This window comes from Rhinoraja longicauda, chromosome 8, assembly GCF_053455715.1.
Source record: "Rhinoraja longicauda isolate Sanriku21f chromosome 8, sRhiLon1.1, whole genome shotgun sequence".
NCBI classification, from domain to species: Eukaryota; Metazoa; Chordata; class Chondrichthyes; order Rajiformes; family Arhynchobatidae; genus Rhinoraja; species Rhinoraja longicauda.
Window position 1 is genome coordinate 69,284,931 of NC_135960.1, and position 16,402 is coordinate 69,301,332.

A 16,402-nucleotide genomic window follows, 5' to 3' on the forward strand; every position below is an offset into this window, starting at 1 on the left:
CTGCCCTCTGCTCCCAGTGTTGTCCCTGGTTCCTCTCTAGATGCTCTTGGCCTGATTCCTCAGCAGCCGGCGGATCCCTGCTCTCCTCTCTCTCTCTCTCTCTCTCTCCCTCTCTCCTCTCACCCACTGTCTCCTTCCCTCCCTCCCTCCACCGGGAAGTGTCACACACCATCCACCCAAGACCAAGAGATTGGTCGCTAAAACTGTCACACACACGCCTGCGTCGCCGCTCCACCTACAAGTCGGGCCATGAAAAGATATTTCCAATGCATATTTATAACAAAATATGACCTTTCTGTTCACCAGCTGCAGGGATGATAAAGATGGTAAAATATGCTGAGACCAGCACCATACAATCCCCACCTTTGTCTCCATTCAATGATGTTACTCTATTAACAATGACAACACCTTTTGGATCACCACAATACCCCAATCGTGACAATAAAGCACATTTGACCAAATAAATACAACTGGATTACATTTTTCTATTTCCAGGTTTTGATTTTTTCTTTGTTTTTTGTTTATAAACCCTTTCTGTTTCGGCTTTATTATTCCTGAAAGGTTAATTTAGAGCCTTACGCTGTGGAAACAGGACCTGTCCAACAACATGCCCCATCTACACTAGTTCCACCTGCCTACGTTTGGCCCACATCCCTCTAAACCTATCCTATCCTTGTACAATGGACAATAGGTGCAGGAGGAGGCCATTCGGCCCTTCGAGCCAGCACCGCCAATCAATGTGATCATGGCTGATCATTCTCAATCAGTACCCCGTTCCTGCCTTCTCCCCATACCCCCTGACTCCGCTATCCTTAAGAGCTCTATCTAGCTCTCTCTTGAATGCATTCAGAGAATTGGCCTCCACTCCCTTCTGAGGCAGAGAATTCCACAGATTCACAACTCTCTGACTGAAAAAGTTTTTCCTCATCTCAGTTCTAAATGGCCTACCCCTTATTCTTAAACTGTGGACTCCCCCAACATTGGGAACATGATTCCTGCCTCTAACGTGTCCAACCCTTAATAATCTTATACGTTTCGATAAGATCTCCCTCTCATCCTTCTAAATTCCAGTGTATACAAGCCTAGTCAATAGACAATAGACAATAGGTGCAGGAGTAGGCCATTCAGCCCTTCGAGCCAGCACCGCCATTCAATGCGATCATGGCTGATCATTCTCAATCAGTACCCCGTTCCTGCCTTCTCCCCATACCCCTAACTCCGCTATCCTTAAGAGCTCTATCCAGCTCTCTCTTGAAAGCATCCAACGAACTGGCCTCCACTGCCTTCTGAGGCAGAGAATTCCACACCTTCACCACCCTCTGACTGAAAAAGTTCTTCCTCATCTCCGTTCTAAATGGCCTACCCCTTATTCTTAAACTGTGGCCCCTTGTTCTGGACTCCCCAACATTGGGAACATGTTATCTGCCTCTAATGTGTCCAATCCCCTAATTATCTTATATGTTTCAATAAGATCCCCCTCATCCTTCTAAATTCCAGTGTATACAAGCCCAATCGCTCCAGCCTTTCAACATACGGAACAGTCCCGCCATTCCGGGAATTAACCTAGTGAACCTACGCTGCACGCCCTCCATAGCAAGAATATCCTTCCTCAAATTTGGAGACCAAAACTGCACACAGTACTCCAGGTGCGGTCTCACCAGGGCCCGGTACAACTGTAGAAGGACCTCTTTGCTCCTATACTCAACTCCTCTTGTTACGAAGGCCAATATTCCATTGGCCAACATTCCAGTCGCTCCAGTCTTTCAACATATGACAGTCCTGCCATTCCGGGAATTAACCTAGTAAAACCTATGCTGCACGCCCTCAATAGCAAGAATGGCCCACATCCTCTAAACCTATCCTATCCTTGTACCTGTCTAAATGTTTTAAAACCTTGTGATAGTACCAGCTTCAACATCCACCTACGGCAGCTCGTTCCATACACCCACCACTCATTGTGATACCCAGCACCCTCTGAGTGAAAAAGATGCACTCAGGTTCCTATTAAATATCTCCCCCTCACTTCAAACCTGTGTCCTATGGTTCTTGACTCCCCAAACCTGGGAATAATATTCACCTTATCAAGTCCACTCATAATTTTACGTACCTCTGAAAAATCACCCAAAGCCCAAGCTTGAAAGGATTCAGAAAAGATTTACGAGGATGTTGCCAGGACTAGAGGGTGTGAGCTATAGGGAGAGGTTGAGTAGGCTGGGTATCTATTCCATGGAGCGCAGGAGGATGAGGGGTGATCTTATAGAGATGTATAAGATCATGAGAGGAATAGATCGGGTGGATGCACAGAGTCTTTTACCCATAGGGGAATCGAGGACCAGAGGACATAGGTTCAAGGTGAAGGGGAAAAGATTTAATAGGAATCTGAAGGGCATATCCCATCGTTTAAGAAACAGTTGGACAGGTACATGGATAGGACAGGTTTGGAGGGATATGGACCAAGCGCAGGCAAGTGGGACTAGGGTAGCTGGGACATTGTTGGCCGGTGTGGGCGAGTTGGGCCTGTTTCCACACTGTGTCACTCTATGACTCTATGACTCCTGTGCTTCAAGCGATACAGTCCTAGTCTGCCCTGATCAAGGCACAGTGGTACAGCAGCACAATTGCTACCTTACAGCGCCAGAGACCCGGGTTCGATCCTGTCTGTAAGGAGTTTGTACATTCTCCCTGTGACTGCGTGGGTTTTCTCCAGGTGCTCCGGTTTCCTCCCACACTCCAAAGACGTGCAAGTTTGTAAGTTAATTGGCTTCAGTAAATTGTCCCCGGTGTGTAGGATAGTGTTCGTGTTTGGGATGATCGCTGGTTGGCACGGGCTCAGTGGGCGAAGGGCCTGTTTCCGCGCCGTATCTCCAAAGTCTAAAGTAACACAGCTACCAGCCTTGGAGGGCATCTACAACACACGATGCCTCAGAAAAGCCACCAGCATCCACAAAGACTCTTCACACCCCTGCAACAGTCTGTTCGAACTCCTTCCATTGGGCAGACGATACAAGGCCTTCTACGCCCGCACCTCCAGACTCAGGAACAGCTTCATCCCCAGGGCTATAGCTGCTATGAACCGGTCCTGCTGAGCCGGATGGTCACATCGCACAGTGAACCGGCACAAATCTACTTGCACTTTATTCTGTTTTAAAACTGTTCTAATTTGTTTCGTTGGGTTGTTTAAATTAATACTGACTAGCTAATTAATTTATTGTATTGTATGGGAGGCGCATTCCCAATCTCTTTGTACCCCTGTACAATGACAATAAAGATATATTGTATTGTATTGTATTGTATTGTATTGTATTGTAAATGTAGTCTGAAGACATAAGGAACTGCAGATGCTGGAATCTTGTGGAAAAACACCAAGTGCTGGAGGAATTCAGCAGGTCAGGCGACACCATTGGAGGAACTGGACAGATGACGTTTCAAGTCAGGATCCTTCTTCAAACTGTGTAGGAAGGAACTGCGGATGCTGGTTTAAACCGAAGACAGACATAAAAAGCTGGAGTAACTCAGCGGGTCAGGCAGCATCTTTGGAGAAAATGAATAGGTGACGTTTCGGGTCAAATGCAATAGACAATAGGTGCAGGAGGAGGCCATTCGGCCCTTTGAGCCAGCACCACCATTCAATGTGATCATGGCTGATCATTCTCAATCAGTACCCCGTTCCTGCCTTCTCCCCATGCCCCCTGACTCCACTATCCTTAAGAGCTCTATCTAGCTCTCTCTTGAATGCATTCAGAGAATTGGCCTCCACTGCCTTCTGAAAGCCTATACATGATTAGGACGCCGGAGAAGCATTGACAGCGTGGGAATTTCACGATGTTTCAGAAGACGGTGTAATCTCGACTGACTCGGTATTGTCGTGGTCATTGTCGTCAATAGACAATAGACAATAGGTGCAGGAGTAGGCCATTCGGCCCTTCGAGCCAGCACCGCCATTCAATGTGATCATGGCTGATCATTCTCAATCAGTACCCCGTTCCTGCCTTCTCCCCATACCCCCTGACTCCGCTATCCTTAAGAGCTCTATCTAGCTCTCTCTTGAATGTATTCAGAGAATTGGCCTCCACTGCCTTCTGAGGCAGAGAATTCCACAGATTCACAACTCTCTGACTGAAAATGTTTTTCCTCATCTCAGTTCTAAATGGCCTACCCCTTATTCTTAAACTGTGGCCCCTGGTTCTGGACTCCCCCAACATTGGGAACATGTTTCCTGCCTCTAACGTGTCCTATCCCTTAATAATCTTATACGTTTTGATAAGATCCCCTCTCATCCTTCTAAATTCCAGTGTGGAGGGATATTGGCCAAATGTGGGCAGGTAGGACCAAAGTAGATGAGGCACCTAGGTCGGTATGGGTAAGTTGGACCAAAGTGCCTGTTTCCGTGCTGTGTGACTCTATGACTCTAAACACTGTTGTGTGATTATTAACGATCAGGAGGCATAATGTATCATGTGGCCAGAGTGTATTGCTGGTGACTTTACCAAGCACAGGTGCCTTGTGCTAAACAAGACAGAGGTTAAGCTGAAGGACGGAACACTTTTTAAAGATTTTTTTAGATTTAGAGATACAGCGCGGAAACAGGCCCTTCGGCCCACCGAGTCCGCGCCGCCCAGCGATCCCCGCACATTAACACTATCCTACACACACTAGGGACAATTTTTACATTTACCCAGTCAATTAACCTACATACCTGTACGTCTTTGGAGTGTGGGTGGAAACCGAAGATCTCGGAGAAAACCCACGCAGGTCACGGGGAGAACGTACAAACTCCGTACAGACGGCGCCCGTAATCAGGATCGAACCTGAGTCTCCGGCGCTGCATTCGCTGTAAGGCGGCAACTCTACCGCTGCGCCACCTTGCCGCCACTTTCAGACAATGAAGCCTATGGCTTGGAGACTCCAACGTCAATGAGGATGCGCGTGAGGGAGGGGGTTTCGAGATTGCATAGAATTCAATTCAATTCAAGTCATAGAATCACAGAGTGAATCAGAGTGGAAACAGACCCTTCGGCCCAACTTGCCCACACCGGCCAACATGTCCCAGCTACACGAGTCCCACCTGCCTGCGTTTGGTCCATATCCCTCCAAACCTGTCCTATCCATGTACCTGTCTAACTGTTTCTTAACTAATCCCAGTCTCGACTACCTCCTCTGGCAGCTTGTTGCATGCACCCACCACCCTTTGTGTGAAAAAGTTACCCCTCAGATTCCTTTTCCCCTTCACCTTAAACCTATGTCCTCTGGTCCTCGCTTCACATACTCTGGGCACGAGACTCTGTGCATCTATTCCTCTCCAGATTCTTTACACCTCTATCAGATCACCCCTCACCCTCCTGTGCTCCAAATTGGTAGTTCTAGAATTTGTTCTGTGAGTATTGACATCTAGTTTAAACTGTGGGACAACAGTCTGAAGAAGGGTCCTGAACCCAAAACGCCATCTGTCCATCCCCTCCACAGATGCTGCCTGACCCTCTGAGTTACTCCAACAATTTGTGTTTCGTTCCAGATTCCAGCATCAGTAATCTGTTTTTTTTGCAGATAAATGGGCACCATCAGACTCAGGAACAGCGACTTCCCCTCTGTGATCAGACTTCTGAACGGTCCTTCCATAAGCCAGGATACTGTCCGATTCACCTGCACCCCATTGTTGACATTGGACTTTGTCTCTGGAACTGATGCGCTACAATGCTGAGATCTATATTCTGCATTCTGTATCTTCCCCTTTGCGCTATTAAGGTACAATTTAACAACACGTGATTGTCACATGTACAGCGATACTCCTTGATTTTGTATACAATACAGAAAGTACGCAAAGAGTTGTCTCAGGACAACGTTACAAAAGTACACAGCTCAGAAGCTGGTCAGAAGAACGTCACCATGGAAACAAGGGACAGTGGTTCGCTGAGTAATGAAATGCCTAAATGCAAAAGAGAACTATGAGGAAATGGACAGATGACGTTTCAAGTCGTGAACTTGACTTGTGAAGTCCTTCCTATTTACTCCATGAAGGTCAATTCACACATTTGAACGTTCCTGGAAGATTCACACACCTGTTAACTTCATATGTCCGTAAGACATAGGAGCAAAATTAGGCCATTCGGCCCATCAAGTCTACTCCACCATTCAATCATGGCTGATCTACCATTCCCTCTCAACCCCACTCTCCTGCCTTCTCCCGGACACCTGTGTTAATCAAACATCTGTCAATCTCCACTTTAAAAACAACCAATGACGGCCCCAAGACCCCAAATCTCCCCTCGATCTCCGCTGTTCCAAAGAAAACGATCCCAGCCTGTTCAACCCTTCCTCACAGGTGCACTCCTCCAGTCCTGGTCCATTGGTCATGAACCCTGCACTCTTCATTGTAGAATCATATATTTGTTGTAATCTGGTGACCAGACCCATACACAGTCACCTAACTGGTGTTGTAGACTGCTCCAGCATAACCTACCTCCAGTCACGTTCATTGCCTTGTCTGATAAAGAACAGCATCTTAACCCAACCCTAACCCCTAACCCCAATGCATCTTTTATCTCCTTTTAACAACTTTATTGTTCTGACCTGCTGTCTTTAAGGATCTGTGAACACATACTCCAAGACCGAATGTGAAGGAATGTGTACAACTGCCGATGCTGGGTTACTCCGAAGATAGGCACAAAAACCTGGAGTAACTCAGCGGGACAGGCAGCATCTCTGGAGAGAAGGAATGGGTGACGTTCACCTTCCAAATTCAAAAGTCATCTGCCGCAATCCTGCTACTCTTAATACAGCATTAATACTGATACGTCACATGCTGTGCGCTGAAAAAATGGTTCTAGAGGTTTAGACTTTGCTTTAGACTAGAGATTCACTGTGGGTTGGATGGCTTTGCAGCTCCAAGCTTATTGAAGAGGTTGTTGAAAGCCTTGATATTCACTGTTGCCTTCCCAAATGGCCTGTTGTCTGGCAGCGTGCGGTGGAGGACCAAGATGTTTCAGACACTCTGCGATGGTGGTGCTGGACCTGTGCATGGCATGGTGTTGCTACCTTGCGATGGTGAAAGGCTTGAGATAATTCTGAGATTGCGCTGCCTTGAAAAGTCCTTCCCCTCACCCTGGATCACTTTCATCATCTCGAAGGTGGACGCAAAGTGCTGAAGAAGAAGGGTCTCAGGCAGCATCTGTGGAGAACATGGATAGGTGACGTTTCACAGAGTGCTGGAGTAACTCAGCGGGTCAGGCAGCATCTGTGGAGAACATGGATAGGTGATGTTTCACAGAGTGCTGGAGTAACTCAGCGGGTCAGGCAGCATCTGTGGAGAACATGGATAGGTGACGTTTCACAGAGTGCTGGAGTAACTCAGCGGGTCAGGCAGCATCTGTGGAGAACATGGATAGGTGACGTTTCACAGAGTGCTGGAGTAACTCAGCGGGTCAGGCAGCATCTGTGGGGAACATGGATAGATGACGTTTTGGGTCGGGACCCTTCCTCAGACTACATCTTCCTCCAACGGTAGCAAGGAGATGAGAGCGTGGCCAGTGTGGTGAGGGTCTTTGATGAAGAAGGGTCCTGACCCAAAATCGTCACCTATCCACGTTCTCCAGAGATGCTGCCTGACCCGCTGAGTTACTCCAGCACTCTGTGAAACGTCACCTATCCATGTTCTCCAGAGATGCTGCCTGACCCGCTGAGTTACTCCAGCACTTAGTGTTTTCATTTGTAGAGCAGTATCTGCAGTTCCTTGTTTTTACTGGGCAACAGTACGCATCACTAAAGATCGACATAAAAAGCAGGATTATCTCAGCGAGTCGGACAGCATCTCTGGAGAAAAAGAATAGGAGACCTTCAGGTCTGAAGAAGGGTCTCGACTCGAAACGCCACCCGTTCCTTCTCTCCAGAGATGCTGCCTGACCCTCTGAGTTACTCCAGCTTTTTGTGTCGATCTTCGGTTTAAACCAGCGTTTGCAGCTCCTTTCTGTACAATACTCATCACTAGTCAGCATGCAAGTGTTAAAATGAGTAATTCTGATGAATATTCATCTGCCATGTCTGAAACTGTGTGTGTGTATTTTTGGAAAGTGGCTGAGATGATGTGAATGCAAAGCATCGGAGTAGAATCTATTTAGTGTGGTACTATTTTAAGCCAATGTTATTAAATTTATTCTCGATGAAGGCAATATTCACTGACATGTTGTATCCTGCCTTTGCTCCAAGCACAGATTATATTCTAATACAGGCCGTAAGAGATTACCTGTGAAATATATATTTTCATACATCATTATAACCAGATATTTATACAGTTCCCTGATGATCAAAGCTTGATGAGAACTAACTGAAGTTTATTTGTAGTTTATGATGCAATCAGCAGAGATGGCCTATTCAAGGCTCTCCCAAAGATCGGCTGCCCACCAAAACTGCAGAGCATGATAGAATCCTTCCAGATCAACACGAAGGGGACAGTGCAGTTCAATGGCAGTTTCTCGGAGCCCTTCGACATCCGCAGTGGCGTCAAGCAAGGCTGCGTCCTCACTCCCACACTCTTTGGGATTTTCTTCGCTCTGCTCCTGAAACTTGCCTTCAGCAATGCAACAGAGGGGATCTACCTGCGTACTAGATCAGACGGCAGGCTCTTCAACCTCACCCGCCTCCGAGCCAAGACAAACGTACGTGAAGCTCTCATCAGAGACGTGTTGTTCGCCAATGACGCAGCAGTTGTGTCCCACACCCAGCAGGAACTAGTCATTGATGGACCGCTTCCATCGGGCTTGCAAGGACTTTGGGCTGACCATCAGCCTGAAGAAGACGGACGTCCTGGGACAGGATACAGAGGCACCGCCTGTCATCACCATCGACGACTACGAACTCGATGCCGTCCATCAGTTCACGTACCTCGGCTCCACCATCACCGACAACCTCTCCTTGGACACAGAGATTGACAAGAGGATCGGGAAGGCAGCTACAACTCTCGCTCGCCTCACAACTCGAGTGTGGACCAATCCAAAGCTGACAGTGAAGACAAAGATAGCAGTCTACAACGCCTGTGTCAACAGCACGCTGCTGTACGGCAGTGAGACATGGACTACATATGCCAGACTGGAGAGAAGACTCAACACCTTCCACCTTAGAAGCATCCGCCGTATCCTGGGTATATCCTGGCAAGACAGAGTGTCCAACGCCAAGATTCTGTCTCGCGCTGGCCTTCCGAGTATGTACACTCTACTCAGGCAGCACAGGCTGCGGTGGCTGGGCCATGTCCACCGCATGGAGGATGGCCGTATTCCAAAAGACATCTTCTATGGAGAGCTGACATCTGGGAGGAGAACCATCGGCCGCCCCCAGCTATGTTACAAGGATGTTTGCAAGAGAGATTTGAAGGTGCTCGACATCGATGTGGAGTCCTGGGAGAGCCTTGCAGCTGACCGCAGGAGGTGGAGAGGGACCCTGAACCAACATCTCACAACGGGGGAAGAGAAACTGATGAACGCAGTGGCAGACAAGCGGGCACGCAGAAAGGAGCGCAGCAACTTCAACAGACCAGAGACCACACACAAATGTGACCTTTGCCACAGAGACTGTCACTCCCGCATTGGTCTCTTCAGCCACAAGCGACGCTGCTCTAGCCGAGGTGTGGAGCAAGCAGCCAACTAGGATGCATCACCCACGGTCAGCCATGACCGAGGGGGCCGAAGAAGGATGATGCAATTAGCCAATGAGCCAAAAACCTGTTACTGCACCCGGTTTGGAATAATGCTGTATAAAATAACACCATTAGAGTGGCACCTCTTGAACTGGTACTCTGAGAGCTTCTACTCAGTGTAGACTTTGAATTCATCATTAACAAAATGAAACGGGAACATAGAACGATACAGCGCAGAAACAGGCCCTTCATCATAATCATCACAACCATAATCATACTTTATTGCGTACACTGGAATTTAGAACGATGAGAGGAGATCTTATCGAAACGTATAAGATTATTAAGGGGTTGGACACGTTAGAGGCAGGAAACATGTTCCCAATGTTGGGGGAGTCCAGAACAAGGGGCCACAGTTTAAGAATAAGGGGTAGGCCATTTAGAACGGAGATGAGGAAAAACTTTATCAGTCAGAGAGTTGTGAATCTGTGGAATTCTCTGTCAACGGAAGGTTAGAGGCCCCCGACCGCTGGAGGGCAAAGAAGGGAGAGATTGAACTTTTTCCGCTTTCCATCACAGTGAGGAATGTGGAGGAGTCACTGTGGGGGATGTTCATGTTAAAGTGTGTCCTGTTGCATTTTATTGGTATGACTGTACGGCAAATGGAGTTCCTTGTATGTTGCAAAACATACTTGGCTAATAGACAATAGACAATAGGTGCAGGAGGAGGCCATTTGGCCCTTCGAGCCAGCACCACCATTCAATGTGATCATGGCTGATCATTCTCAATCAGTACCCCGTTCCTGCCTTCTCCCCATACCCCCTGACTCCGCTATCCTTAAGAGCTCTATCTAGCTCTCTCTTGAATGCATTCAGAGAATTGGCCTCCACTGCCTTCTGAGGCAGAGAATTCCACAGATTCACAACTCTCTGACTGAAAAAGTTTTTCCTCATCTCAGTTCTAAATGGCCTACCCCTTATTCTTAAACTGTGGCCCCTTGTTCTGGACTCCCCCAACATTGGGAACATGTTTCCTGCCTCTAACGTGTCCAACCCCTTAATAATCTTATACGTTTCGATAAGATCTCCTCTCATCCTTCTAAATTCCAGTGTACACAAGCCTAGTCGCTCCAGTCTTTCAACATATGACAGTCCCGCCATTCCGGGAATTAACCTAGTAAACCTACGCTGCACGCCCTCAATAGCAAGAATATCCTTTGGAGACCAAAACTACACACAGTACTCCAGGTGAGGTCTCACTAGGGCCCTGTACAACTGCAGAAGGACCTCTTTGCTCCTATACTCAACTCCTCTTGTTATGAAGGCCAACATTCCATTGGCTTTCTTCACTGCCTGCTGTACCTGCATGCTTCCTTTCAGTGACTGATGCACTAGGACACCCAGATCTCGTTGTACGTCCCCTTTTCCTAACTTGACACCATTCAGATAATACTCTGCCTTCCTATTCTTACCACCAAAGTGGATAACCTCACACTTATCCACATTAAACTGCATCTGCCATGCATCCGCCCACTCACACAACCTGTCCAAGTCACCCTGCAACCTCATTGTATCTTCCTCACAGCTCACACTGCCACCCAGCTTTGTATCATCTGCAAATTTGCTAATGGTATTTTTAATCCCTTCATCCAAGTCATTAATGTAACATGAGGCCAGGATAAACTACTATCTTCTGCCTGTATGTTATCCATATCCCTCGATTCCCTGCATATCCAGATGCCTATCTAAAAGCCTCTTAAACATCTTCCTCCATCACCACCCCTGGCAGCGCCTTCCAGGCACCCTCCACTCTCTGTGTAAAGTCCTTGCCTTGCACATCTCTGTTAAATTTGCTCTCTCACCTTAAAGCCTGTGCCTTCAAATCATTCATATTTTCATCATGGGAAAAAGTTCCTGACCATCTACCCTAGCTATACCTCTCAGAATGTTAAATACTCCTATATACTTTTATACTAAACACAAAATACTACATCATTTTATATATGGCGTCACGGTGGCGCAGCGGTAGAGTTGCTGCCTTACCGCGAATGCAGCGCCGGAGACCCGGGTTCGATCCTGACTACGGGTGCTGTCTGTACGGAGTTTGTACGTTCTCCCCGTGACCTGCGTGGGTTTTCTCCGAGATCTATGGTTTCGTCCCACACTCCAAAGACGTAGGATAATTGGCTTGGTAAATGTAAAAATTATCCCTAGTAGGATAGTGTTAGTGTGCGGGGATCGCTGGTCGGCGTGGACCCGGTGGGCCGAAAGGGCCTGTTTCCGCGCTGTATCTCTAAACTAAACTAAACTCCCCCTGTCAACATCCAGGGTTCCGGAGAAAATGATCCAAGTCTGTCCAACCTCTCCCTGCACCTAATACCCCCTGATCCAGGCAGCATTCTGGTAAACCTCCTCTGCACCCTCTCCAAAGCCTCCACTTACTACCTGACACCGCACATCACAGGAAAGGGCCCTTCGGCCCATAAACAAGAATCTATTTTATGCAGTGAAGTGACTGAAGATAGATTTGAAGAGGTATTTATGCATTTGAGTGCAGTTCTGGTTGCCCACGGGTACTTGACTATATTTGTGTTTCTTTCTATGTTTTGTTTATCTGCTTCTGACTTATGATGTTGTGTTTGTTAAGTATTAAGGGTAGGCACAATAAACTTCGGCTTCTGCCTGCACCTTTTTTTTCGGTCAGAAAATATCATGTGTGATTATATTGTTTTATTTTTGATACAATGATTTTGCACTATTTGACTTTCACAACTGTATGGTCAATCTGTGTATTGGATTGACTGGGAAATTAATTAAAAAAAAAAAAAAAATCCAGGAAGGATGAGGAGGCTTTGGAGAGGAGGTTTACCGGAATGCTGCCTGGATCAGAGGGGTTTCACACACAGGGAGAGGTTGGACAAACTGGGATTGCTTTCTCTGGAATCCTGGAGGCCGGAGAACTGATGGAAGTATATAAAATCATGAGAGGCGCACATGGGGTAGACAGGCAGAGCCTTTTCCCCCAGGGTGGAAATGTCAATACTAGATATCATATGTTTAAGGTGAGAGGGGCAAAGTTTTAAGGAGATGTGCTGGGCAAGTTCTTTTTACACAGAGGGTGGTGGGGGTCTAGAACGTTCTACGGGGGTTGGTGGTGGAGGCAGATACGAGCTTGGTGTTTAAGTGGCCTTTTGCTAGGCAGTGTTGGAAGGAACTGCAGACGCTGGTTTAGACCGAAGATAGACACAAAAATCTGGAGTAACTCAGCGGGGACAGGCAGCATCTCTGGAGAGAAGGAATGGGTGACGTTTCGGGTCGAGACCCTTCTTCAGACTGATCACATGGATATGCAGGGAATGAGGGGATATGGATATTGTGTAGGCAGAGATCAATTTAATTTGGCATCATGTTCAGCACAGACATTGTGGGCCGAAGGGCCTTTTCCTGAGCTGTACTGTTCTGTGTTCTATGTTGTATAAGACAATAACTGCTGATGCTGGTACAAATCGAAGGTATTTATTCACAAAATGCTGGAGTAACTCAGCAGGTCAGGCAGCATCTCAGGAGAGAAGGAATGGGTGACGTTTCGGGTCGAGACCCTTCTTCAGACTGAAGAAGGGTCTCGACCCAAAACGTCACCCATTCCTTCTCTCCTGAGATGCTGCCTGACCTGCTGAGTTACCCCAGTATTTTGTGAATAAATACCTTCTGTGTTCTATGTTCATCAGTCAGGCTGGCGGTTGTCAGGAAAGGACTTTCCACTTTCAGAAATTTGATTTTTAGTTTAGTTAAGAGATACAGCGCGGAAACAGGCCCTTCGGCCCACTGAGTCCGCGCCGCCCAGCGATCCCCGCACATTAACACTATCCTACACACACTAGGGACAATTTTTACATTTACCCAGTCAATTAACCTACATGCCTGTACGTCTTTGGAGTGTGGGAGGAAACCGAAGATCTCGGAGAAAACCCACGCAGGTCACGGGGAGAACGTACAAACTCCTTACAGACGGCGCCCGTAGTCAGGATCGAACCTGAGTCCCCGGCGCTGCATTCGCTGTAAGGCAGCAACTCTACCGCTGCGCCACCGTGCCGCCTTGCAGCAGGGCCCTGTGGTGGTGGTGGTAAGGAGGGGGAGGTGAGGCCCTGGCAGTGAAGAGCAACATCATCAAACATTGCCTGAGGCCAAAGGGAGCAACGTTTTCCAGTCATGGCCTTTGTCCAGCTACCTGTCTATCTAACCCCCCCACCCCCCCCCCCTCACCTCTGTCCACCTATCACTCAATGCTGGAGTAACTCGATGGGTCAGACAGCATATCTGGAGAAAAGGAACAGGTGATGTTTCGGCTTGAGACCCACCTCTGGCCAAGTTGGTTCCCTGGTAAGTCGCCTATCACTCACCAGGGTTTGTCCTCCTCCCCCACACTGCCTACAACCAGTCCGAAGAAGGGTCCTGACCCAAAATGTCACCTATCTATCTTCTCCAAAGATGCTGTCTGACCCACTGAGTTACTCCAGCACTTTGTCTTTTCTTTTTTTTGTAAACCGGCACCTGCAGTTCCTTGTTTCAGCCCTTTAATGATTGCAAGGTTTTGCACATTGCGTTATCCGTGTTCTCCAGAGATAAGGCCTGACCCGCTGAGTTACTCCAGCACTTTGTGTCTTTTTTTTGTACGCCAGCACCTGCAGTTTGCTGGCAAAGATAGACACAAAAGGCTGGAGTAACTCAGCGGGACAGGCAGCATCTCTGGAGGTTCGAGACCCTTCTACAGACTTTGCTCTCCATCTGCAGTAGTTCCTTACGTCCACATCTCTCTGCTATGTCTGTGCACTGGCCGGCCAGTGATGGCATTGGACTGCCATCTGCTGGGGAATCAAGGCTCTGCAGCCGTGATACTCCGGATATGGGGAATAAAATGTCTGCATTGCAGTTTGCCATTGAGTACCAGGCTAACACCCTGCTTGCTGCTAAGGCCGCATTTGGAGTATTGCATGCAGTTGTGGTCCTCCATTACGGATAGGTGGAGGCTTCTGAGAGGGTGCAGAGTAGGATGATGCCTGGATGGGAGGGTTTCAGCTACAAGGAGAGGTTGGACAGACTTGGATTGGTTTCTCTGCAATGCCAGAGGTTGTGGGTTGTCCCTGATAGAACTACATACAATTATGAGAGGCATTGATAGGGTGGACCGTCTGAACCTTTATCCCCAGGGTGGAATAATCAAAGACTAGTGGGCAGAGTTTAAAGGAGATGAGCGGGGCAAGTATTGTTTTACACAGAGGGTGGTGGGTGCCTGGAGGGTGGTGGGTGCCAGGGGTGGTGGTGGAGGCAACTACCATAGTGGTGTATAATAGATTTTTAGATAGGCACGTGGAAATGCAGGGAATGGAGGAACATGGATTGTGTGCAGGGAGATAAGTGTCGGTCTTTAGATTTAGATTTAGATTTAGAGATACAGTGCGGAAACAGGCCCTTAGTAGGGGAATCCTACAACTGTTTACCAGCAGATTCAGAGCTGACATCTCTCTGTCACAATCCCCAAATACATGCCATTAGATTAGATTAGATTAGAGATACAGCGCGGAAAAAGGCCACTCGGCCCACCGAGTCCGCGCCGCCCAGCGATCCCCGCACATTAACACTATCCTACACACACTAGGGACAATTCTTTTAAACATTTAGCTAGTCAATTAACCTACAAAGCTGTACGTCTTTGGTGTGTGGGAGGAAACCGAAGATCTCGGAGAAAACCCACGCAGAACGTACAAACTCCGTACAGACGGCGCCCGTAGTCAGGATCGAACATGAGTCTCCGGCACTGCATTCGCTGTAAGGCAGCAACTCTACCGCTGCACCACCGTGACGCCTTTGGCACCATGTTCGGCACAAATATTGTGGGCCCATGAGCCTGCTCAATGTCCCATATTTCCATAAACCATTGGCATCGTAGCAGCACAGCTCACGAGTGGACTTTACACAGAGGGTGGTGGGTGCCTGGAACGCGCTGCCAGGGGTGGTGGTGGAATAGGGTTGCCAACTGTCCCGTATTAGCCGGGACATCCCGTATATTGGGCTAAATTGGTTTGTCCCATATGCCCTTGTCCCGTATTAGGCCCGGGGGAGACGCTGTGGGCCCGGACACTGTAGGCCCGGACACAGTAGGCCCGGACACTGTAGGCCCGGGGGGCGCTGTAGGTCCGGACAGTGTAGGCCCGGGGGGGCGGTGTAGGCCCGGACAGTGTAGGCCTGGAGGCCCGGGCGCTGAGTAACGGAGGTTGCATACCAACCTGCCACCCGGCCCAGGCGGCCGCCATTGGTGGAGGTGGAGCATGTGGCCACTGGCTGGGTCAGGTCACGTGGGGAGCGTGAGTGAGAAAGTTGGTGACCCTATGGTGGAGGCAGATACGATCGTGGCGTTAAAGAGCCGTGCACATAGGCATATGGAAGTGCAGGGTATGGAGGGATATGGATCATGTGCAGGCAGGTGAGATAATATAACCCGCCCCCTGACATCAGTCTGAAGAAGGGTCTCGACCCAAAACGTCACCCATTCCTTCTCTCCTGAGATGCTGCCTGACCCGCTGAGTTACTCCAGCATTTTGTGAATATAACTCATCATGTTCGGCACAAACTTTGTGGGCCGAAGGGCCCATTCCTGTGCTGTACTGTTCTATGTTCTATGAAGAATGACAACTTGGTTCAACCTACCTGTGATGACCATTGGTTTAGAAACATAGAAACATAGAAAATAGGTGCAGGAGTAGGTAGGGTTGCCAACTTTCTCAC

At 48.3% G+C, this 16,402-nt stretch overlaps 1 protein-coding gene across 1 annotated transcript in view; it reads right to left on the bottom strand.

Annotated features, from left to right (window-relative positions):
• Window positions 1-14,557, bottom strand: part of LOC144596373 (ceramide synthase 6-like) — a 140,419-nt gene extending 125,862 nt beyond the window's left edge. The window contains exon 1 of the mRNA XM_078404630.1: window positions 14,422-14,557. Within this exon, the coding sequence (XP_078260756.1) occupies window positions 14,422-14,557 (136 nt within the window). The remainder of the gene's footprint in view (window positions 1-14,421) is intronic.
• Between the last annotated feature and the right edge of the window lie 1,845 nt (window positions 14,558-16,402).